Here is a 25,004-nt window from a genome sequence, read left to right on the forward strand (position 1 = left end):
CACAGCTCTGAACTCTCACTCTGCCCCACAGTTGCAGCCTCCTGCGCTATTACGTGACTTCTGTGCTCCCTGGCCACGTTCTGTTGCTTGTCACTCTGCCTCTTGGTTGCAGGAGTCCAGGCATCGCTATGTAATTTTGCTTGGTTGCTATGGCATGGTGATCTGTGGTTGTGCGACTACCTGTGATCATCTCGGAGCTGTCGATCGTTGCTACCTGCCTACACGCTAAAGCTGTAACGGGCTGCGCTGGCCCCGCAGGAGGATGCGTGTGTGTGTGTGTGTGTGTGTGTGTGTCTTGGTCCTGCTCTGGTCCTTTTGGGCTCTGGCCCGCAGATAGGAGCTGATGTCCAGCAGCCAGTGAGGGCACAGTGTCTGGTGGGACAGCCAGCATGGTACATATGAGTGTGAGAGGCACAGAAAGAGGAGGTAGGAGTCCAACTGGGGTAGGAAAGAAAACAAAGAATGGACCCGAGAGTCAGGAACCAGGAGGGGAGGAAGGGATGGAGATTGGCAAGGATGGGGGAGGTGTCAGAGGGATCTGATAGTGATAGTGAGCAGGGCTCTGGAGCCTTCTGGGGCTTCCTGGGATGGACTCAAAGCAGCACGGGAGGGGGAGGTTGGGAAACCCTGAGGAGGTGTCTCTATACCACCACCTCACGGCTACCACTGGGAGGGGGGAAGGCCACAGTGGATTCTCATGAGGTCTGTTCTGATGCCCTCTCTGTCCAGCCAGGGGTTTTGTGACATTGTCTTTTTTTTTTTTTTTTTTTAGGGAAGTACCTACAAGATGTTCAGGGTCTCACTACTAGATCGGACTCATAGTGATCCTCCTGTTTTCAGCCTCCCAAGAGCTGGGATTACAGACATGTGCCACTATACCCAGTCTCAATCACATCTTAGATTGCTCCAGGGGCGGGGCGGGCACGGCAGGCCCAGAGATTGAACCCCTGGCCCTTGTGCCTGCTTGCAGGCACTTGAATCGGCTGAGCTATTTGGCTGGCCCTGTGACATTGTCTAACAAGCTTTTGACAAAATGTGTGTGTGTGTATGGGAGAGCCCCAGGGCCTTACAGCCCAGAGAGGGGACAACACTGTGTGCATTAGTTCAGGGCTGGGTGGCAACAGCTTGGGGGACACAACTCAACAATGAACCAGCAGCCATTCTTTGGAGCCTCTCCAGATGTCCAGCAAGAGAGAGGAGGAACTGGGGATCGTCCTCTGGAAGCATGGCCCTCCATGGAGTGCCAGGGTGACACTCGGGGTGGACAAGCTGGGGACCTCACCATGGGACCCAAATTACTCTGTAGAGATGGAGCAGCCTGAGCCCCTCTCTATGCCTTGATCCTCCCAGAATTCTATCCTGGCCCCTGAGGCCACCTGTCCTCTCTCCCAGTCTGTCTATTCTTGCTCAAAGACAGGCCCTGCCCATGGCCAACCTTGACATCCTGGCTGCCATCTGGCCAGCTCTCGTCTAGGTTAATCTTTAAGAGAACATCAAGACTAGCGGTGCACTGCCCGTGTGTGATCACACCATTCTTCCAGATACTTTGAAGATGTGTCTGCACTGCCCACCCATCACATCCATCCTGGGTCTCCAGGCCTCTTCCTCCCCACCTCTATTTTTCCCTCCTTCATGCTCCCACTATTAGTCTCATCACACTTGATAAGCGTAGCGTGACTCATGCTAACCCACTGCCCCCAGCCAATCCATGGTACTGAGTTGTTTGTACCTGTTGTCTCCTGCATAATCTAGGCCCTCAGACCTATGGCCTCATATGGACCCTGGATTCTTCGCTCAGCAGATACCAGACCCAGGAACCCAGCCAGAGGGAGCTTTAGAAGTGCTGAGGCTGAGTGCTGTGGCTTGGACAGAAAACGGTGGAACCACTCAGTGAAGATATTCCCGGGCCCACCCAGTGGGAGTCATCCTTGCTATATGTGTGATAGTGTTTGTCCCAGAAGGGTGCAGAGGTACATAGGTGGATGAGGAGGTGGCGAGGGGCAGGGGTAGAGCCCAGAACAAGGAGGACCTGGGTGTCCTTTGGGCTGGTGGCCTTGTCTGTGGCAGTTTCAGATCATCTCTGAAGTACTTCCCATGACCCAGCGGACCCAGCCCTGAGGGGTCTGAGACAGTATAGGCAGGGACTTGCCTCCAAAGAAGTCACATGAGAGTCCGTAGCTGAGTATGCTGGTACACACACACACACATACACCCAACGCCTGGGGGGCTGAGGCAGGAGGATTGCCTGGCGTTTGAAGCCAGCATGGGCTACACAGTGAGTTTAAGTCTAGACTGAACTACACATGACACCCTGTTGCAAAAAACCAAAAACCAAACAAACAAAAAACCCTAAGAAAATACCCAGGTGTGGTGGCACATGCTTGTAATCCCAGCACTAGGGAGGCTGAGGCAGGAGGATTGTTTCGAGTTCAAGACAAGTCTGGGATACAAAGTGAGCTCAAGACCAGCCTGAACTGCATAGCAAGACCTTGTCTCAAAAAAACAATGAAACGAAACAAAACAAAATCCTAAGAAAAATTTTTAAAAAGGACTCCTGCTTTCCATCATGTTCAGAGTGCCCCCATCTCACACCCATCCCCTAGGTGGCTCCTGAGCTGCCTTCCCCAAGGCTCTTGGGGCTACTGGAATGTAGGGAGGCACTCACTGCGTCATGTAATGTGGTCTCTGGTGCCTGGGGCTCCTCTGATTCCCGAGAAGTGGACACACTGGAGTCTGGTGAGCTCACAGTGGACTTGGACCAGGATTCACGGATGGTAGCCAGCTTCTCCTCTAGGATTTTGGGGTCCAGGGTGGGCAGTGTCTTGCTGTTGATGGGTGTCAAGAAGTTTTTTGGCCTCTGAGGAGATGCAGAGAAACTTCAGTTGGATCCTTTCTCTGTGCCTCCCACCCTCGTGGCTCAGCATACCTGGTCTCTGTCTGTCTTTTGCCACCACCCCTGCCAGCCTTTAGCTTGTTTGCTGGGCTCTGGCCACCCTGTCCTGCTGTTACTCTGCCAAGCCAAAGTCTTCCCAGCCTCAGGGCCCTTGTACCTGCTGCTCTCTGTGTGGAAGGCCTCATGGAACTTACGTGCCATCCTCATTGTTCAGAACTCAGCCCAGATACCATCTTCTCTGAGAAGCCCTGGCTGTGGAGGTGTAGACCCCCACTCTGCCCAACCTAACCCCACTTTCAGAGCGCTCTATTCATAGCACCCCATTTTACAGTGCTCACAGAACTTACTCTACAGGAAAATTAACTTACAAAAAGTGGGCTTAGTTGTGAACTGCCTGCTCTCTCCCATCCCTGCAATACTCAGACTATGATGTAGTTCTGTGTAAGCAAGCACAATTTTTACCTCCTGGCTCATGGTAGCTGCTCAACAAACATATATGGGCGCCTAACAAGTTTGCCACCCAGGGCCCCCTCCTCAGGATAGTAACACCTTCCAAAATCCTTTGCTTTCTGGGTGAGGAATATAGCTCAGCAGCATAAGCACCTGCCTGGCAAGTGCAAAGTCCTGACTTTGATCCCCAATACCAGCAAAGCAAGCAAACAAACCAGAAATAAACCCACCCCTCAAATACTTTGCTCTGTGGGCACACTTGTCTGCATAAACTTGTTTCCTTTCATCTTCCCTCATCCTCCAATCTTGTTCCAAAATCTGATCCTACTCAGATCCCTCCTCCCCAGGAAGCCTTCATGCCTCAGCCTAGAGTTATTTGCAGTTTTTCTCTGTTCTTGCAGTTTAGCAACTGGATATCTGTATTTTCACAATGCTCTTTAATCCCAGACTTGCTTGCTATTTTTTTAAAAAAAACTTTAAGTTTCTGGGGTTTAGGGACATACCCATGCTCCCTTTGGAGAGAGATGTCTATAAAGTTTGCTTGAAATCCATGGTTAGTTCTAAAATCTGCCCACTGTTTGAAAAACCATGCATTTGTAGGGCTCTCAAAGGTGACTGACTCAGTGCCACCTCCCTCCCATCAGCTGTTGGAACCCTCCCTTGGTCACCTAGCACACATGTTCTCCCACATCTAGAGTGCTATGCTAGATCAAGGACAGCAATGGAGGGGCCGGGGAGATGGTTCAGTGGAATAAGCACTTCCCTGGCAAGAGCAAGGGCCTGAGTTCGATCCCTGGTTCCGCCAAAACAAAACAAAAAGGACAGCCATGGACATGGTGACAACTGGGACGGTGTGATCAGGGTTAGAGGTACCTCAGTGTTCAACCCTGACCTACCAGAGATCGAATGAGGACAGTGGCTTCCTCTCTAGGTGGACACTTATCTACACACATGAACACGATGACTTGGGAGGGCAAAAGCTCCACATTTTACCACTGAGATCCTCTAAATAATCCCATCATGTGCTCTGCAATTTGGTGTGCAGAAATGCATGAACATGGAGTTTGTTCAGGCTTGAGTCAGTAGATTAAGGGACAGGTGTACAAGAGTGTGGAATCAGCCAGCCCAAGAGGGGTCCCACATGGAGATGGAGACACAGCAAAGGGAAGACAGCTATGAAAAGACTCTGGGAAGGGAAGGGGAAGGCCTGGGTATCCAAGGCTGACTCCAGTAGGCTGGCTACTGCACTGGAGTGCACGACTCTGGGTGCATTCTGTTCAAGTGTGCAGGGCCTTGCTCCTTTTGGTAGCTGCAGGTTGGAGGGTGCAGGATTTATTCAGAGGCTTCCAAGACTTTCTATCTCATACATCTAGTTCAGCACCTGCACCATACAAGTTGGGTTTCCTGTGTGTTTTAGGTAGGAAGCAGTACCACATCTGCCTCCCACTCAGAACTGCTGTATTCCAGACTGGGACACAGAGACAGCTATGATATGCATATTGGATGGATGGATGGTTGTATGCATGCATGCATGGATGGGTAAAGGAATGAAGGAAAAAAACAAGCCAGGGTAAAGGTTGCCTCCTCATTGACCAGGTGGCCCCCAAGGCCAGGGCGAGATGCTGATTCAGGACCTGTAATGACATTTCTCCTCATTTCCAGGCAGAGAGCCAATCTCGATGCCCTGGATTTCATAGACTGCCATCTAATTCAGTTAGGGGAGGAAGTAGAAGTAATGAAATCACGGGAGGCCTCCAGAGGTGCCCCCATCAGTTCTGAAAGCAAGGACAATTGTCTAGGGAGCCCCCTCCCCCACAGTCAGGCCCCCTGATGTCCACTCCACATGGCCTCAGCCATTCAGTGACCCAGAGCCAATGTTTATGGAGCTTCTGGTCAGAGTTCAAAAGAACTTGTCAAGTTCTTTTTTTGTAGAATCCATTAAATTTTATCACAAAGCTGAATTAAAAATGAGACCAGCCCTTCAGTGCAAACTAGTGCCTGCAACCCAATCGGTTTCTGGAGGGTAGGGGGTACCTGAGGCAGCAAGAAGGGGAGTCAGAGTGTCCATGGCTTCACATTGTCCGGACCCAGTATCTTCCTGCAGACCTTGAGGCTCAGGGGCCCTGCTGTGTCCTTCCCTCATCGCCAGCCCTGGCCTGGTTTCCTTGGTGCTGTTACCTCCCACCTCAAGGGTCTCCTGTGCACATACCCAGCCTTCATCGCATTCAGCTTTGCCAGGGTCTGTCCTGGCTTGGGCTTTAGAGGTGAGCTGGGTGGGTGAGTTTTCTGGAAGTAGCTTTACACTTCCAGGCAGTGTAGGTCCTGCAGGGGAGGCCAGAGGCAGTTGCTTTCATCATGTGAGGTTCGGGGACCAGGTGGAGCATTGCACCACCTCCCACAGCACCCAGGTTCTCTCAACAGTTCCTTTTCTTTAGAGCTGGCATCACCTCTTCTGCCTCCACAGCTTCAATGTGCACATGTTTGGGGAAGGAGCAGACCTGAGACCACAGGGAGGAGCCAGGCTGCTGGAGGGTGAGGAGACAGGGAGCCCTGGGATGAACCCTTCCAGGTAAGGCCCATTCATGCCTTTCTGCTCCCTTCTTCAGTGCGGTTGAGAGCAGTGCTGTTAGCCCACCCCACAAACTTGTTTACTTGCTTGTCTATTTGGCAGACTCCACCTCACTTGCTGGGGCAGCTTGGGGCTGACAAGTGGCCCCTGGCTCTGTAACTCCGTGGCTGCAGTACATCCTGCTTCATTAGGGCACTAATTGGAGGCTGACTTTGAAAGCTCAAAGCCATGCACAGCCATGCACTCACTCGGACTCATTGCCCCTATCGCTGCGCTGCTCCATGTGCGGCTGCAGCTGCTCCACCCCCTCCTCCCCACGTGAGTACCGAGGTAGGGAGAAGATGCCCCTTCCCCAGCCTCCTGGCTCTCGCCGCCGGCCGAGACGGACAGACGGGGCCAATGGCATGCTAGGCTGGAAGCTTCTTAGGTCACCTGTCTCCCCGCTCCTGCTAGCATCCTCTGCCTACCTCCTTCCTCTTTTATCCCCTAGATCCCTGGTCATACAAAATGCAACAGCTTCAGCCTGCGGGGCAATTAGGAAGTGGCCAGGCCACAGATGCTGTCCTTGGTGCTGAAAGTGCCCGCCTTCCGGCCAGCCCGCCTCTCGCCCCGCCCCGAGCCTCCCAGCTGAAGAGCACAAGCTTTTAATTGAATTAGCTGGCCCTGAACCCTCCCCAGGGAGCCCGGAGCGGAAACTGACAAATTCTGTTTAACAAAGACATTTGTCCCTCGCCCTGCCGGCTTTGGGTTCTGTACTCCTGTATCCCGTTCATTAGGTATCTAACAAAGTGCGTCCCAAGAAATCTGCTTCCAATCGCTAGTAATTCAGGAGGCCTGATGCAATTTTCTCCCTGATAAGGGTGTCTCGCCCGCTGGCAAGCTCCGTAATGAGCCCTGTGCAGCGGCTCCCTGATCAGTCATTGCTTTGTCATTTCCTGTGGCCACAGTGGTAGGTTCTTATCTCTTCCGTGGTAGGCGAGGCTCAGACAATGGGATCCCTCAAGAGGACTATGCCCTCCCCTGCATACTGCAAGCTCATTTATGGCATCTTGCACGGTCTTACAGCTGTGGTGAGCCTGTCTCCCAGCAAGAAGGGCCCAAGTGTTAATTTTCCATGGGAACATCATTTATTTCCTAGGAAAACATGTCAGAGGGTTAATCCAAAAGCAAGGTATAGGGTCAGGGGAGGGCACCACTGATAAAAGTTTTTGTCAGGGGTTTTAGGATTAAGCAGAGCCTTGGGTGTAGCTCTGTGGATGTGCTATGAACTCTTGTTAGCCTGAAACAGGCTCTTTCTGTATTTAATCTTTATTTTCCTTTAGAGTCCCCTGAGTCATATCTAGAGAGACCTTTACAATCTATAGGTCAGATCACATCCTACTGGGGCTTAAGTACCTTCCTTAGCTTCCCATCACTTTTTGGCCAAGTCCAAATCCTACATCCTGGCACTCAGGTCCTCCACAAGCTGGTACCATCTAAGTTTCTAGTCTCACTGACTGCCAGAGCCCCCAAATGTCCAGGGACTCCAGACACTGCCTTGTCACCACCGTGTTGCATGTGCCTTTTTGCTGGATGCACCTTCGCCAGTCAACTTCCAAGCCACAAGAAGGCAGTGCTCAGACCATGCCTCTATGTGGAGGTCAGTGCACCTGCCTCCACTAAGACCCTGTGGCAAGATGGATGGTGACAATGTCGGAGCACAGACAAGAACAGCTTAGGGATCGGTCATTAACCACCTGTCAGTGGTTGATGACCTGGTTGGCTACAGGCAGGTAAGTCTATGCTAGGGGTAGTCTGGATTTGAGATGAAGACAATCCCAAGGGCATCCACCACCTTCTGAGAAATCTGATCTGCATGCTTCTGCTGCTTCTGCCCCCTGTCTCTCTTCTTTCCCTTTCCCTTCTTCAATCTCACAGTGACTCATTGGTCTCATAAGGAAAGCAGAGCAGGCTGAGCCCAAATGTTTCATATCTCAACCATTCCAGCATTTGGACCTTACTGTGTGGTCTCTGGAGGTGAGTTGCAGGCTCACAGGCCCAGGCAGCACAGGCTCCTGTGAGGGATGTGGGCGAGATGAGCCCGTAGCAGGCCTATGGAATTCCTATCAAGTGGAAGCAGCATAGCTTCTAGAAGCAGGCCTCCATTCCTCCATCTTCTGCATAGCCCCCAGCTCAGGGCAGGCTGCTACCCTGGGAACTTCAGTCCATCTGGCCTCTGGAGGGATCACTGGCTGTCTCTTTCCAGTTTCTTCATTCTCTGAAAAATTTCTGGAGATCACACGTGGGGCTGGGGATATTTATCTTCAGCACTTGACAAGAGTTCCTGATGTCCTTATGGATGCAAAGCTGGTAGGTAGGTGGCTGTCAGGAGGGGCAGGCGCTGAGTGATGGATTAGCGGGGCTCCAGTGTCCCCTCCCTCAAGAGACTGCCCTCATCCCTGATGAGTTCAGCACATTTGCCAGCAATTTATTATTTTGTTTTGGGGGCAGTACTGGAGATTGAACTCAGGGATTTCTGCATGCTGGGCAAGCACTGTACCCTTGACAAACTGTATTAAAAATGAGCAGTGGTGGGACAACATGCTGGGCACTGACCCATGCACCCCCATTCTATTTCCACTATATCCCTGGCTGTGTGGCATGACCACCCCTTTTAGGGACCAAGAAAGTGGAACTCAGAGTTACAAAGGTGCTTCAGGAGATACAGAATTCAAGCCCAGGTCTTGGCTTGTACACTGAGCATTGCAGCACTGGAAGTGTCCTGACTATATTGCAGGTGACCTGGAGTTCAGAGGGGTGTTCAGGTGGGACCCTGAGTGTGCTACGTGACATACTCAGGGTCCGGATTGACCTCAGCCTTTGAAGATGGGCCAGGATGATAAAGGTGAAGTCCTACAGGGAAGAGAAATCCTGTTGGAGTTCAAAAATGCAGGAGTAGAGGTGCAAGGTGAGGACATGCAGCCTTCCTGACATGCCAGAGCTAGACTCCTGCCTCAGTGCACTCTCACCACCTCAGCAAGGATTGACAACAAACTACAGCCTCTGGCTGCCCCAAAGCAAGAGCTTGTTTAGAGAGAGGGGGCAATGGTCCTGTACTCTCCACCAGTTTTGATGGAGTCCTACCCCTTCTGGGGATGCTTTAAGAGGATTGTTGTCAAAAGGAGACAACTAAGAGGATGAGCATCAGAACACAAGTACAAGAAAAGGCACCGGGGGATGGACCTGGGTCAAGCTGAGGAGGACACAGAAGCTTGCAAATGTCAGCAGGGTTGGCATAAGTGTAGGAGCTGACCTCCCTGGGGATATCAGCAAAGAGAAGCCACAGCAAAGTGAGGGCCACTACATGGAGACAGGAAGGAAGGGGCTTCCAAGGGCACTGAGAGAGGTTGGTGAAGCTTTCCCAGGAGGTAGTGAGTTCCCTGTCATGAGAAGCAAGCAAGTAAAGCAAGGCCCTGTGTATGTGCTGACTAGTGTGTCTGACTATTTCTCAGGTGGGGTGCATGGGAGGAGTTTTATGATATCCAAGAGACTATGGAAATCATTATTGTCTTTAAGATAAGGAGCACTGCCTGGAGGAGTTTCACAGTTCAGGCACTGTGAAAAGCAGGTAGGAACTCTATAAAGTGGGACACCGAGCCCTGTCACACACGGTAGATGTGTGATGCAAAGCCAAGTCTGGCCTTTCTCACACACACCTCACCTCAGTTTCCTTTGGGTTGGATGAGAGATGTCTCAAGCGGACCTAGAGCCTAAGATGGAGTGGACAGGGGCACTTGTGAGCTAGGGAGGGGCAGCTTGCACTCGATGTGGGCGGCTTTCAAAAAATTCACCAAGAGCCGTCAAAAGCCAACATGATTTTGCCTGTTCTCCACCCTCCTCTCCTCCTTCTACTAGAGAGTCTCTTGGCCCTACTCTGGACTGGTCCCAGAGAGAGCTTTGTAGAGGAGCAGAGTGCCCCCAGCCTGGAGAGGAGGTCAGACCAGACTGAGACAGTGGCCGTCTCACAGGGGACAGTAGGGGCCATCACCTCCTCTCCTCATATGCACCCTCCTGTGCCCAAATCCAAGGAAGCCAGTACGGTTCAAGTTTTCCCGGTGCTTCCTGGGCTGAGGGCATCAAAGAGGCCATATCCTGCTCAACGCTCTTCACCCTCCCTGGCTGAAGCATGGAATCCAAAGTCTCCACAGGGGGAGTTGTGCTGACCCCTCAGATGTCCTCCCAGGACTTTCTCACCTACAGGGAGCTGCATCTCTAGGCAGGGCCAGGCACTGACCCAGTAAGTACCTACTGTGTGCCTGTCAGCTCCATACCACAGGGTCAGCCCACTCAGTACTTCAAAGAAGCTAGCTGCAGGCTGGAGGGCACCCAGGGTGCTGTGGGACCTGACGCCGGTTCATTAAAAAGAGCCAGTCTGCTTAGCCTGGAGAAGCAGAGCTCCCAGGGCAAAGCACAGCCCACTCTTCAAAGAGAAGGAGCCTGATCAGAAGGGAAGGTGGAGACCAAGATCAACTCCTGTGTGTGCGCTGAGCAGCCAGAGGCTCATGGATTTGACCTAGGGTCTCCTAGGTCAGACCCTCTGGCCTCTGGCCGTGCAATGTGGAGTTTTCCGTGTGTGTGTGTGTGTGTGTGTGTGTGTGCATAGATGTGTGTGCTTTTGATTTTTATGCATCTGTGTATGCATCTTCATGCTCTCACCTACACACCAAATGCCAGCTTAAAGCAGATCAGTCAGCAAATGTCCAAGAAGAAGCGGCATTGGACAGTATAGGTGAAGAGACCGGTCCTGGCTTCTCTGCTGGCTGCTCTGTCCATGCACGTGCTTGCTGACTGGTGCTGTGATGTGCACAGGCTGGACAGGGACACGCTGCAACCCCCAGGGCAGAGCCTGGAGCCTGGATGGAGGGAGGAGGAGGGCACAGCTTGCACTCAATGTAAGGTGAATATTGTGGAGGTAGTGAGCTTCCTGTAGCTGCACAACAGGGGGCGAGGCCAGGAGGACCTCTTGGGGTGGGCGTGGCCAAGCACCTGCCTGTCTAGGTGTCTTGTGGAAGAAAGCCCTGCAGTCTCTATTTAGAAACTGCACCACGTTCTGGTTCCAGGAGCTGACAGTTGTGATGTGGAGATGGTGGATGTGAAAGGCTGCGCCCACCAATGTCTAAGAAACTAGGACAGAAGGAGGCTGTGCCAGGCCTGTGCACACATAGCCCCTCTCCCAAAGCATTTCCTCTCCAGAGCCCCTTGGAGCATTGCTTTGACTTGGCCTTGCCAGTCATGGGGATCAGGGGACCCTGTAGCTAGAGTGTCCACAGGACCCTGACAGCTCCAGGACCCAGGCTCCAGGCTGTGGCTCCTGGCATTTTAGGCAGTGTTTGTTGTAAAGGGAGGAAGACTGAATGGAAGAACTCTGGTCCTTACTCTGCGCTGCCTCCCTACAGCTGCAAGGCAGAGGTGGAAGCCGAGCTCCTCCCTCCAGGAAGGGGCAGGTGGTGAGGCACGTGGGGCAACAGTGTGGGAGGGCCGGGCTCTTTGTTACAGCAGCTTAGCCTGTGCCATGTCTCAGGGAGTCCAAATAGCCTCTGCAAAGACTCCCTCAAATGTTGCCGCCTTATTGTTAGCTGGATCTTGCATGAATGTACTGTTCGTTGTCTGTCCCGCACTCCCTGCTCTCTATCCATGCAAGCTTCATAAAGGAAGGGCTGGGTTTGTTGTTTGTTTTAGCAGGTTGTTTTTGGTCTTGCTCAGTGTAATATTCCTAGAGCCCAGCAAAGTTCAGCTGCACAGCAGGTGATGCATACTTGTGTGGTTGACAGAGGACAGTGATAGCTGGTGGCAGCGGTGACAGGTAGAGGTGGGGATGGAAGTGTGGGCTTGAGACTTATCTGTAGGGCCACCTGGCTCCAGCATCAAATCTCAACACTCTCCTGCCACCCTTAGGGAGAAGTTGACAAAAGAGCTCAAATGCTAGCAGAGGTCAAGGTGACCTTGACCTGAAGGTTACCTTGAGGCAGTTGGGTTCTGTGGCCACTGGCCCCTCTTCCCATGTCAGCATGCTGGGCAAAATGGATTGCTGCTGGGTGTGCAAGAGCCTTCTAGGAGCTCACCCCTGCCAGCGCTTCAACCCAGGCCTATAAATTGATCTGCAGCATGTTTTGATCCGAGTGATTCAGTTATTGGCCAATTCCTAGATCGAGAGGCAGTTAAGCTGCAGAGAGATTTAGCTTGTGTGTGCACCCGCGTGGTTGTGTAAACTGCCTGTCAATTTACACGCGTACATGAGCTTGCATATGTGCACCCTGCAGAGGTGCATGGACATCTGTATGTGACTGTACGTGCGTAGATGTTCAAATGTGACTGCGTGTATATGGGTGGAATCTGTGTGTGTGCATTCTTGGCTGCTGGACCTGAATTTCTCCTAGGACTGTTTTCCTGGTACACACCCAGTCTTGATCTCTTTTCTTTTCCTTTCTTCTTGGAAATCCATTACGAAAAGGATTTTTTTTTTTTTAAACCCACCTCCAGGGGGAGGGGGGCTGAGGGAAGGGGAAGCTAAAATCACAAGGCCCAGATCAAAACACTCAGCAGCTAAATGAATTCGGCAGCATTTTCCCGCATGACTTGGAGGGATAATTTAGTGAGGCTGCCAGCTGGAAGGAAAGGGATTAATTCTGCACTTAGCACAGCTCCAGTGAATAATTCATCACTGGAGACCTTTGTGCCAGCCTCTGGGCCATCAGGCCAGCATCCTGCCCACCTGCCTGTTGCCTGCCTGGGCCCCCGAGTCCCTTGACCAGGGCACCTGACGCTCCCTTCAGCTCCAGGATACCTATGCCTGGGACAGAGGCAGAAGGCAGAAGGAGGCAAGTAAGGGGTACTGGCAGATTCCAGACCCTGAGAAAGGCCCTGGAGGGCTTAGCTTCTCCCTGGAAAGTTTGTGACATTTTTCATCAAGGACCCAACAGTCCTCTTTCCTGGGATCTTGGTTTTTATTGTGACCTCCCCTTTCGGTGCCTTCTTGTAGCTGTGCCTGGTTTGGTGACAGGGTCGCTGTCAGAGCCTTTAAGGAGCTCTGTCCCATCTGGGAGCTACCTAGGCACCAAAGAAGCCTGCCTGGATGGAGAGCACGATGCTAAGCACCCACAGCAGGGAGAGGCTTGGTGGGTGATGCTTCAGGTTGGTACTTTCCAGAGAGAGCCCTTGACCCCATGATGAAGCTCCCCATGTCCTTCCCAAGTAAGGTCCCTCCCTAATCCTGGACCTGTAGCACTGTGAGCTGTCACGTGTGGGACTATGTCATGTCATGTAATGTTGCTGACCTTAAGGCTGGGAGATTACCCAGTAGCCTGATCTCATCTCAGCGGCCTCTTTAAAACCAGTTGTTTCCTTGGATGCTGATGGAAGAAGTCAGAATTTTCAAGCCAGGATAGACTGGATATGCCTGCTGGCATGAGGTGGAGGGGTGGGGTGAGAAGGACTGTGTGTGGGGTGGGGAGCTGGATCTGGGGTGTGGGGCCACGCTGCACAGAGCCAGATCTTGCCAGCAGCCCCGATGAACTTGGAATCAACCTCTTCCCTGAGATCTTTGGGAAGGAAGGGAACTTGCCAGTCTGTGGTGCCCAACTACTTTCCTGTGACAGAACTGTCAATGAGTATGCAGGTGCTACTTGAAGCCAACTTGTCCTAGTTCATATTTGCAGGAAATGGGCCCCGTGGAAATAGGCCCAGCCTGGGCTGGACCAAGGCCAGACCCCTGCTCTAGGCGGTCCTCTGCTCTCACTCTCCTCATCCTAATCCCAGCTTTTTCTCTGGCTTTCTGGAGCCTCAAGTCACCTACAGACATCCAAAGCAGCATCTCTATCCAAATCAGTGGTCATAAGGCCCAGGCTCCAGTCTCCAACCACAGCCAGCAGTCATGAAAGTGGCCGGAACCCAACGGAGGGTCATGGAGCCGGCATGTGTCTTCTGTGACCTTCCAGCCCACAGCCTTACCTCAGAGGAAAGCAGCTGCAAGGAGACGTCCACTGTGGGTGCCTCACCACTGATGGTTTTCAGGGTGGTGTCCTGCGGAAGGAGGGAGCAGTCAGACCGAGCTGGCCAGGGTAGCTTCCAGACTCTGCTCCACCCACAGGAAGTGCTGGGAGATGGAGGCGTGGCCAGGGGGGGTGGAAGGAGGTGAGAGCCAGCCTCTGCCTCTGTTGCCCTCCCTGCTTCCTTGCCATTGCCTTTCTCAACTCCCCTAGAGCCCTGACTGGCAGCTCTGGGCTCATTTCCAGGCATTTATTTATTGAGAGCTCTTATGTCTGGAGGTCAGGAGTACTTTAGGGGAAAAGAAATAGAAACAGACATAGAGAATAGTAACAGAATAGCCATAGGAATAGATAATAAGAATGGGAATGATATTCACTGTTACTGAGGAGCTATTCAAAATGCCTTCTAGACATATATTTTTCCTAACAAAATCTCAAGGCAACCATATGAGAAAAGTTTTGTTACTGTGAGCCCATTTTATAGACTTGGAAACTGAGGCAGTGAGGCTTTAAATAATTTTCCTACAGTCATGTGCCCTGGTAGGTGGTGGAATCAGAATTTGGGCCCAGAAGTCCCAAAGAGTTCTGAGAGCCTGAGTTCTTGACTCTTGTCACACACAGAGGCTGTCCCTGGGCATGTTGTTTCCGTTTTACAGATGAGGACTGAGATTCAAAGAGGTTAAGTCATGTACTCCCGAGAGGACTGGGTAGGCTGAAATTTGAACCCAGGTCTGGTTCGAGATCTTAGCTCTGTCAGCTTTCATGGGGCCTCTGGGCTGCTTCTCTGGCCCTGTTCTTCAGCCCCAGAAGCAAGACTGACTCTGGTGTTGGGGACCTCTTGAACTACAGAGGTGGGCTCACCTGGCAGGTGCCCTGATCTGAACTGCTGAGGGAGCCACATTCTTGAAGATGGAGCAGGCTCAGTGGAGGGGTAGGGTGGGGACACTGGGGGTCGGACAGGGGACTCACGGTGATGGGAAGCCGCTTGACATGCAGCCCATTCAAATCTTTCCCTGTGAGCATCTTGCGGTAGAGCTGGCTCTTCAGTGGCAGCACGGAGATGCCCAGGGGCTGGCTGAGGGTCCACGGTGTGTTGCCATGTGCTGCAGGGAAGGAGCAGCTGGGCTGGGGCCGGGGACCCCTGGGGTCCTCAGGTGCCAGCCTCAGGTCCCACCTGGGCCCAGCTCTGACACGGAGCCTAGCTCCACCCCACCACCCATCTGCTTCCTGCCTCCTGGCTTGTGCCTGCATACCCATCCTCCTTCTCCATCTTCAGGGCTTCAGGAATCTAACCAGGTTCTGCATCTTTGAATATTTGTATGATCACCTTAGTCTCTGTCATTTGGGGGATCTGATCTTAGGCTGTGCCGGTGAGGCCTGACCTGTGTTCTCCGAATCCGATCTTCCCACCCCTCCTTTGTGCTCTGGGAGCTGAAAACTCAGCGGCTCCTCCCGCCCCTCCTCACTGATGGCTGCTGTGAAAGCAGGTGGTGTAGAATAGAAGCAGGTGTACTGGCCGGTGCCCTGTGGCTTCCCCATGGACAAGAGGCCAGGCAGGCCCTCCTATCTTCATCTGCCCGCCTGGGAGCCTGCCTTGGCACCTGGGAGCCTGTAACCTATTGCCACAGGAGGCAGAAGCAGGAAGGTGCAAACACCACTTCCCTGGTGAGTGGCAACCCCTGCATGGCAGCACAGGGCACTGACCTGAAGAGGAGGGGTAGTACTCCAGCACCAGGGCTGTGTCGTCTGAGAAGTTGGTGGCACCATCTCGGCCTTGGAAGAGGAAAGACTGGTTCCACACCGGCAGGTCTGGGGGCCCTCCAGGCTTGGACAGCTGGAAGGAGAGTTGGCAGCAGGTGTGGGGCCACAGACCTCCCAACACCAGGCATCTGTGCATCTATATCTATGTGCACTTTGTCCCAATTGGAAAAGCAACACACACTGAATATCTTTAGAAAACTCAGAAAGTAGGATGGAGAGCGAAACCCTTCTAATCTTACACCAAAGACAAACACTCACAAAACAGTGTTTCTAGATTGCTCTGTGCACGTTTTGCATATAGTTGTCATTCTAGCAGCCTGCATTTTTCATTTCCCACCAAAACCTAAGTATATCCAGAGGTACAAGAAGCTCCTATTGCCCATGACTATAGTAACTCCAGGATCTCCTGTCAGATCCCAGTGCCCTAGTTTCTCTCTCCCATCTCATTTTTTTCCTGCAATAACACTTTACTACACGCCTTACCTCTGTGTCCCAATACCTTAAGAACCGTTGGGTTAAAGGATATGGTACATATTGTAAGCCACTTGGCTGGTGGCATTTTTCCTAGGTATTAGGCCAATGTTTGCAGCTGGTGGTACCATTAATGTGACATTAGATCTGTCCTTTCTGTCACAGCCCCCCTCTGTTCCATATGTATTGTTCAGGCTCTCAGAAAAGCCACAACAGGCTTGCAGATGCCAGGGACTTAGTCTGTGTGGTGGGGGGCATTGGGTACCCTTGAGACTTGGTGGCACACTGATTCAACACTTGGGCATACGCTTGGGGGTGACAAAGATGATGCAATGACAACATTCACTACAGAGGCTACAGGAGATGTTTCTAGGAGTGGTCAGAAGAGTTGCCTTGAAGGAAGCAGGATTAGAGGACGTCTCTGAAGGAAGATCTGGCAGGGTGAAGGCAGGGAGAAAGTGCTGGGTGGGAAAATGGCACAAGTGACAAAAGGTGGAGTTGGCACCAAGCGTGATGTTTGTGGAGGGTGCCTGGAATGAGGAGCGTCCCTGAGGAAACCCCGCATCTGCAGAGGCTACGAGGTGGGGAGATGAGGGCTGGGTGTCAGCTTGCAGCAGGGGGCTCTACACGGCCTCAGCATACACCCTTCACATGGCTGGCTCGTCCATGTGCCCGTCAGGGGCTGTCAGCAACAGGGACAGCTGCCCCTACCTCCCGTGGCCCTGCGGGAGTCAGTCGTCACTGGTAAAGGTCAGCACAAATGTGCTGTGCACTCCAGGAGTTATGGATGCAAGAACAAGGACCGTCAGCACAGAACCACTCCCCCATGGTGGCAGCATCCTGACGCCTGTCACACTAATGTGCCTGCTGCAGAACTCAGAGGCTCAGCTGTGCCTGCCCCCATCCCCAGGGAGATGGGTTGTGGTCAATGTGGGCCAGGGGGCTCCTGAACACTGGAATAGTGGCAGGGGTAAAAGGTGTGTCCCAGACACACAAGTCTGGTCCTAGGTTCTGTGGAGCAAGGGAGTGATCTTTCAGGACTGGTCCCCAGATCATGTCTCCCTGGGTGCCAGAGTGGCATCCATATGGGCTGGGCCAGATGCCAGGCACAGGGGCACCAGGAAGGACCTGTGACTCAGTTCCCTGCTGCCCTGTTGCTTGCTCTCAGCCTAGAGCAGGAATTAATGGATGCAAGCTGTCTGCTCTGGGGCCTATTAATATGTCTAAATGGAGCCTAGAAAGCAAGAGGTAGTGAGTGTGGCTGCCTGCCCAGTAAGAGAGAAAGTCCCTTCAGAGTGGCTTTCCAGAGTAAGTCCCCCTGGAAAGACCCTCTCAGACCTATATCTGGCAGGGAGGGTCAGTCCCCTCCCCACCCCCACACAGGACTTAAGGCCAAATACCTGCGGTCTGATGTCAGGGCTCTGCCGAAGGTATTGGTGCTGATGTGTATGCCGGTGTGGGTAGGGTGGGGGTAGACAATGCTACAGATGCTAATGGGACAGGCCATGGCAGGCTGTGGAATTAAGGGATGTGATTAACCCTCAGCTGTGATCTTCAGAAAAGCCATTAACCCCCGGCCACAGAGACAGCCTTGTCATCCCTGGGGACAGAGCCTTCATTCCATGGGCACACCACACCTCCTCCTGTGCCCCTGGGCCACCCACACATGCAGCCACCCTGCCTGCTGTGCTTGGGGACAGCAGAGGCATCAGGGAAGAGTAGCTGTTGGCAGCTGGGCCTGGAGTGGTGCTTCAGGGAGCCAGGACCTTTTGGCTCTGGGCCTGGTTCTCCCTCAGCCTTGCTGTGTGACCTCTCTTCTCTCTTGGACCTGGGTTTCTCATTGTCCAATAGGAAGACACATTGTGTGCCATACCTGGAAAACCAGTTGTGAGGTTGAAAGGCGCGATAGATATTTTACTATGAAGGTACAAATTCAATTCTGCAAATGCTGCCTGAGGGCTTCTCCACGACAGCCATCTGTAGGGTGCTACAGGGAATACAGGGAGTTAGTGCCAGATCTGTCCTCACTGTCTTGTAGCAGGGGCAGCTGGGATGTCTGAAGAGAATGCCTTACTCTGAGCTGGAGCAGAGAGGGTCTGAGGGATGAGACCAAAGCAAGGATGAGCAAGGCCATTTTGGGCTGAGGGAACAGCAGGGCAAAGGCTAGACATGAGAGAGAACATGAGGATATGACAGCAAGACCTCTAGCCAGTCTGGGGACTGTCCATATGACTTGGAGCAGGGGGTCAGGGGCCTGAACCTGGGCAGAACATGGCTTACCTATTTCTCAGGAGTCTGTGGGGACAGAAAGAGCCCCCATCAGAGCTTGGGGACAAACTGGCTGTGGGCTGAGACAGGAAGAGGAGGTAGTAGACACAACAGGCTCCTAGGGGACCACAGAGCAGAGTGTTGGGTTCAACCCTACCATACTCCTTACTCATTAGTGTCTGATCATCAGTGATTGGCTCAGGGAGTACACATGAGCCTATGCTGGCCAATGAGATGAGAGGGGAGGGCACACATGAACTCTGAGCTCATGGCTACTGACAGGTGGCCTCCCAGGTAGGGCTCTGCCCATCCCCCACTTTCTGCTCCTGCTGTCACTCCTGGCACCTGGGCACCTCTGTACAGGCTGTCAGTGAATTCCCAAACTGGCCTAGCTTTCTTGATGCTGGGTGACCTTCAACAAGTGTCCTACCACTGGACCTCTGGCATTGGGGGGAAGTCTCTGTGGTGAGGGGGCACTTCCCCAGCTGGGGCCAGTTAGGCAGCAAAGGCAAAGAGGATAGGAGGGGGTCCCCTCATTAAAGCAGGCAGAGCCTCCTGCCCCCTGGGACAGCCTGCTGATTGGTTCATAATTTTCTGGGCAAATGCAGGGGCATGTGTGAGATAACTCTGGGGAAATCAGGCCAAGGATTGGTTTGGGTTTGAAGCTTCTGTCCCCAGAGTCCCCCTTTGTCCCGCCCCTCCTCACCGCCATCACTCTTGCCTGTGCCTGAGCCTTCTTCTAAAGGCTTTGTCTTTAAATGAAGGCTGGGACTCCAAAGGGGTATCTCATTCTAGCTTTCCAGTGCCAGGCACAAGCCCTGGTGGGTAGACAGCAGGAGGGTCTTCCCAGAACCCCCCTGTCCTCCAAGGTCCCTAGAACTGTGAGAACCATCACGTAGGGGAAGATCTCACTGAAGTGTGGATGTGGGAAGAGATCAATCCGGACCTAGCCATGACCTGTTGACCCCCTCCGGATCTTCAAACACTGCCCCTATGTTCAATGCCACTCACTACAAACCATGCTCTTTCTGTCCTTGACTGCCCGGACCAACTCTCCCCCTCCCAAAAAAGCATGACCATTCTCCCTAGCCAACCATGCTTCTTGTCTTCTGATTAATTAAAAAAAAAATTTATTGCAGTGAAATAACGTACCATGAAATTTACCATCACGTTTTTTTTTTTTTTTTAAATTTATTTATTTGTGTGTGTGTGTGTATGTGGCCAGCTCAGCCCACCAGGGGGCTGGGCTGGCTGGCATGTGGTGCTGGGGGATTGAACCGCAGTCCCTGTGCTTTGCTAAGCTTGTTCTAAGTAGGTGCTTTAGACCACTGAGCCATCTCACCAGCCCCATCACGGTTATTTTAAACGCACAGTTCAGCACTGTTAATACATTCCTATTATTGTGCAGCCACCAAAAACATTTCTACAACTTTCTCATCGCCCAAACAGAGACTCTGGGTTCATTACACAGCAACTCCCCATCCCCCAGGAACAATACTCTGCTTTCTGCCTCCATGAATACACTGATTCTCTGTCCCCCTGCATGTGGTCAGACAGTATTTGTCCTCTACTATCTCTTCTTCTCTAGTTTTGGCAGCTCTGAAGTCCCTGTTGGCTATTAGGTTGTATATGACCTGGGATGATATTTAACATCCTATGTGTGGGTATCCTGTCATTACCAGGGACAAAACTGGTCCTGGATACACAGCAGGATGGGGTAAACTTGTTTCCAAGTCAGGTAAACCTCTGGTTCACACAGGTGGATGGGTAAGGGTTAGGGTGAGTCACTAGATCTGTGAGCTGGTGACAAGGTGACTGGTGAGGGGCCTTACCTGTGGGCACCCATCCTGGCTGACCTGAGGCATGTCGAAGTTCAGCACTGATGAGACAGGGAAGGAGAGTGTGGTGATGGGCAGCCTCCTGGAGGCTGGGTCCCGCCTTGCCTGGGTGGCCCTGGGGAGGCAAGTAGACAGGGAGGGGTTGGTACTCACCATCCTGTGCCCAGCTGGCACCTATGGCTTCCTTGGGGACTCTGGACTAGTGTGAGAATGGGAGAGGGCACTGAGCACCTGGTGTGGGCTAGACCTTGGCATAGTAGGTGGACCTGGTTCTGTGGCTGCTAACACGCGTCAGGAGGGATCATCTGGATGGGGTGCAGCTCCCAGGGTCCCTTATCTGGGACTTGCTGTGGCCTTGGCCATGTCCGAACAGCTCAGCTTGCCCACTTTTAAAATGATTCCACTTTTGAGAGACCCCCTCAGAGTAACTTTCCTGTCCTACCTTATGGGAATCCTGGCTCAGGCATGGAGAAACGTGTGTGTGTGTGTGTGTGCGAGCGCGCGCGCGCACTGGGCTCCCTGGGCTGTGTATCAGGACACCAGTCATCTCTTTCTTCCAACAATAAAGGGTGCCTGATAGGTCATTAAATCCCCCAGGGATGCAGGTGAGCCAGAGTCCTCTTGGGCCAACATGGAATATGACAGGGGGAGACAGTGGTGTGTGTCTCTGGAGCATGTGTTCACTAGGGGACTTCCCACTGTGGCCTGGGATGGTCAGCATAGCAGAAATCCCTGCATGGGGGCTGGGGAGATAGCTCAGTAGACTAAGCACTTGCCTGGAAAGCACAAGGGCCTGAGTTCAATCCCTGGCTCCGCAAAAAAAAAAAAAAAAAAAAAAAAAAAAAAAAATCCCTATGTGAGGACAGTGATCCAATGAACTCCAAAGGAAGTCAGGGGTGTGTGAAGACAAACAGGGGCCAAGGAGACCTCCAGGAGATGAGGGAAGGGACTTTTACATGGAATTCCGAGATGGCCTTAGGCTGTGTCCTCTGGGGACAGCCACCAGCTGGCAGCTGTAACCCTAAAGTAGATCAGGGGAGGGGACTGTGGAGGTGATGCTGAGATGGGAGGCAGGTTTGGAGGAGCAGTGGCTCCTGGGCAGGGAGGGGCCTGCAGCCTCCTCCACCCAGCTCTCCAAGCCTGTGTGCCCCATCTCATCCCCTCACCATCTCTGGCCTGCAGTGGGAAGCTCATGGGGCCTCCACTGGGATTTAGGGAACTTTGAAGGATCTTGGGGCCAGGGCAGGCTTCCAGGGCTCCTGAAATTAGTCCTCTATCCTTTGTGCTCCATCTCCTCCCTCCTGGCCCACACCCAGCTGGGACCCACTCACTTAAACTCACTGAGGCTGGGAACCACCCGGGCAATCACCACCATGGGTTTGGAGTTGTTGATCAGGGGCTCATTGACTCCCCCAAGAAAGACCTGGAGAAGAAAAGAGGCAAGTGAGGCCCACGTGGACATGGCATCCAGGGTATAGCCCACCCATCATCTTCATTTTCCAGTGAGGCCATCCCCACTGCCAACCTCCACACTGCTCTTCCCTGCTCTGACTGCACTTGGTCTGTGCTCTACTCTCTGTCTGGGGCCTGTGTCCCTGAGTGCCTTGGGGGCACTGATAGGTCTCAATAGGTACCCTCAAGCAACAGCTGCCTCTGGGGACAAGCTCTGAGGAAAGAGCCAGGCTGGGAGCACGGGGTCTTGGGGCAGGATAAGGTTGGGTGAGGCACTCTGCCTCCCCTACATTTCTGTCCATCAAAGAGCACATAAAGCCGGTTCTAGGTTTTTCTGGATCTCCACTTAAAATTTTGTGAGAGAACACTCTATAAACTGAGGACATCAAGTCCAGGTCTGGTCTCTCCAATCATATTGAGCTTTCTGAGATCAGAGGTCACAGTCACCCCCCCCCCCCGCCATCACTCTGGTGCCTGCTTTTGCCCATTTGGAAAAGAATCCTCAGCACTGGCACCTCTAGAATCCTCTCTGCCTCATACCCCCAATGACTTCAGTCATCTGTCACCCTCTGAGTATCCATGTATCCTAAGCCCAACTGCCATCTTCTCTCAGGGCTCCCAGTGGCAGGCAGCAAAGAGGCCATGTCCCCAGGGATTGGTGGTGACCAGAAGTATTGCCCTAATACTGTCACCTGCTCAGCCCAGCCAGGCCAGAGGGAGAAGACAGGGGTTGTGGCCCTGCATTCTTCCTCTGCCACCCCAGAAGCTTCTGACCCAGCTCCCCACCCATCCCCTCTTCACCTCCATTTGTATAGGCTTACCATGTTAAAAGAGAAGTGTGAACCCCAGGGCTGGAGAGAGGCAACAGCAATGGCCTCAGGGAGGCCTGGGAGCTGAGGTCTTGGGGGTGGGGGTACTTAGGAGAAGAACATAAAGGGAAGAGGCTCTGGGAATGGTGAGGAACCATGCCTAGGACAAAACTGGGGGCAGGAAGAGGCCTCACCAGGTCCCTTTCAGCTGGTCACCTGGCATGTGTTTGCTCCAGTCTGGACCACTGTTTCCCAGCTCTTATGCTGAGGGTTTGGGCCAGTCCTTGGGGGCCTTCTAGCTCTGGCCTTCCATGGAAGGAGAGGGCACAGGGAGAGGTTCATGCTGGATCTGTTCCCTGTGTTCCTTCCCCTCAGCACCACGTGGGGGCCCTCTGCCATGATCCCACTTGGCGGGTGTGAGCTAATCAGTGTGTGACAGTTCCCAGGACCTCCCAAGGGATCTCTGAGGATGGCATCCCTGGAGGGCTGTCAGGCCCCATTGCTGACAAGGACTCCAGTAGGTATAAGGTGGGGGGCTAAAATGAGGGCCATTTCACACCTATTCTGTGCTGGCTTGCTCAGGTGTAGGTGACACAGCTACCTAAGCACACCTGTTCACAATGGGGGAGAGACAAACAAGTCCTATCCCTGCACATGTGGCTAAAGCACAGTGCCTGTCCTGCCATGCTCACAGTGTTTGGAAGAGAAGGGGTCAGATCAGCCACACTGGATAGGGAGCCTGGGGCCCTATCCAGGGAGGTCATCTCCAGACCATGCTGGGTGTGACCTGTCATCCACAGGCAGTGTGAAGGCTGCAGAGAAGGGGAGACGGGCCAGGTCCCTGCACCATGTCTGCCTTAAACATCAACTGTTCCTCACTTGTGAGGGCACTGGAAGGCCTGGGATGAAAGGTTTATGGGGACTGGGATGGAGGTTGGGCCTGAGCTAGACCCAGGCCTGGCCTGGCTAATGGAAGAGGCCTGTGAATGGTTTTTGAATGAATGAATAAGCTCCCTCTACCTAATGGGCAGACTAGCCAAACCTCAAGAAGAGTTGGGGATGCCTTGAGTTTTTGCATGGGGAACTTGGGTCAGGGGTCTCTGTGCCAGGAGGAAGGAAAGGATTGAAATCAGCTAGCAGCTGTAGCCCCAAGCAGGAAGTTCAGGGCTCTCTCCACTTTGGTAAAATGCAGGGAGTGCTGAGACTATGGGAGGCCCTGGTCCTGGAGGGACCTTCAGGGCTCCCCCTGCAGCACAGCGCATGTCTGTAGCAGAGGGCAGCAAGGGGCATCTGTCCTCCCACATCACAGCTGTCCTCTCCAACTACTCTGGATATTTTGGAAACATTTGGCCTCTATGTCTTGATCTCTTCCTTGGTTGCCCCTGCTCCAAACTCTCAGGCCAGCCAGAGGTTGCTGCAGGCAGGGCCTGAGCATCTTCCCACACCAAGGACAACCCATAAGCCCCAGCCCTGGTACCTCCAAAGCCGTGTGGTCACTGCCAATGTAGCGGGGGATGAAGCTGCTTTTCCGAACAATGGTTGCGTACAGCTGCGTGTTGGCAGTGGCTTTGTTGCTGACCTCAGACTGTATGGGATAGGGACAGTGTGGGGGAAGAAGATGCACAAGAAAGGGCATGTCTGAGGAACAGAGCTTGGCCATAAATCCAGCCCTCTGCAGCCATCACTTGGCATTGCTCCACCGGGGCTCTGAATGATAATTAAAGCTCATGGTCCCCATGAGCCCTTCCAAGGAGATCAATACAATAAATCTCCCTTGTCCATCTGAATATTTCATCACCCTTTCGAGGGCCACCCAGGCCTGTTGTCTGGGTGAGAGGTGATAACAAGGCTAGGTTGTTAAGGGAGAGAGGGGTGGGGCCTGGCAGATGCTCCCAGAACTGCAGTCTCTATGCATCACACATCTCCAGGCCTTTATTTCCTGCCTGTACCTGGGGCCTCTTCCTAGAGCCTTGGGGTCCCTTGTGTCCTAGGGGAATTAGAGGCCCCTGGGGCTCTGGTCTGAGAGTTGCTCAATGGGAAGGTCAGTGCTGCAACCTGGAAGGGGGTGGGTGAGGAGGAAATGACTGGAACTGAGCCGCTTCTATAAGCTAGGACCTCTCTGTAGAACCCTCCAGATGACCTGGCCAGGAGGGTCCTGTGGCACCTTTGCTGATGAGAGATGGGGGCCTGGCACTAAGTGGCCCCCTGTGAGCATCCAGCTGGTGAGTGGCAGGCATGGGACAGGAACCCAGAGAATCTCCTCTTATAGTTTTTTACTCCAGAAAACTCCAGGGGTCTGCAGTTCCTGAGTGGGGAGGGGACACGGGTGTTGCCACTCATCTGTGGCCCATGCGTGGCACATAGTAGGTGCTCAATTAGTGCTTGAGCAGTAAGAGACTGAGACTTCTTCTTCACCAATGAGTGCTCAGCAGGGAGCAGAGGAACTAACCTGGGTCAAGGACCCAGAGG

At 53.0% G+C, this 25,004-nt stretch overlaps 1 protein-coding gene across 5 annotated transcripts in view; it reads right to left on the reverse strand.

The window, feature by feature from the left end:
• The window catches only part of Ccdc33 (coiled-coil domain containing 33), a 72,905-nt gene that overhangs the window by 21,452 nt on the left and 26,449 nt on the right, over positions 1-25,004 (reverse strand). For all 5 annotated transcript variants that reach the window (XM_023712588.1, XM_023712591.1, XM_023712589.1 and 2 more), the window contains exons 5-11: positions 24,013-24,120; positions 21,606-21,697; positions 20,269-20,389; positions 15,641-15,770; positions 14,906-15,039; positions 13,899-13,970; positions 2,666-2,857 (exon numbers count right to left, since the gene is read on the reverse strand). In XM_023712588.1, coding sequence (XP_023568356.1) covers positions 2,666-2,857; positions 13,899-13,970; positions 14,906-15,039; positions 15,641-15,770; positions 20,269-20,389; positions 21,606-21,697; positions 24,013-24,120 — 849 coding nt within the window. The remainder of the gene's footprint in view (positions 1-2,665; positions 2,858-13,898; positions 13,971-14,905; positions 15,040-15,640; positions 15,771-20,268; positions 20,390-21,605; positions 21,698-24,012; positions 24,121-25,004) is intronic.

The sequence above is a fragment of the Octodon degus genome, unplaced genomic scaffold, assembly GCF_000260255.1.
Source record: "Octodon degus isolate 3935 unplaced genomic scaffold, OctDeg1.0 scaffold00026, whole genome shotgun sequence".
Classification (NCBI taxonomy): Eukaryota; Metazoa; Chordata; class Mammalia; order Rodentia; family Octodontidae; genus Octodon; species Octodon degus.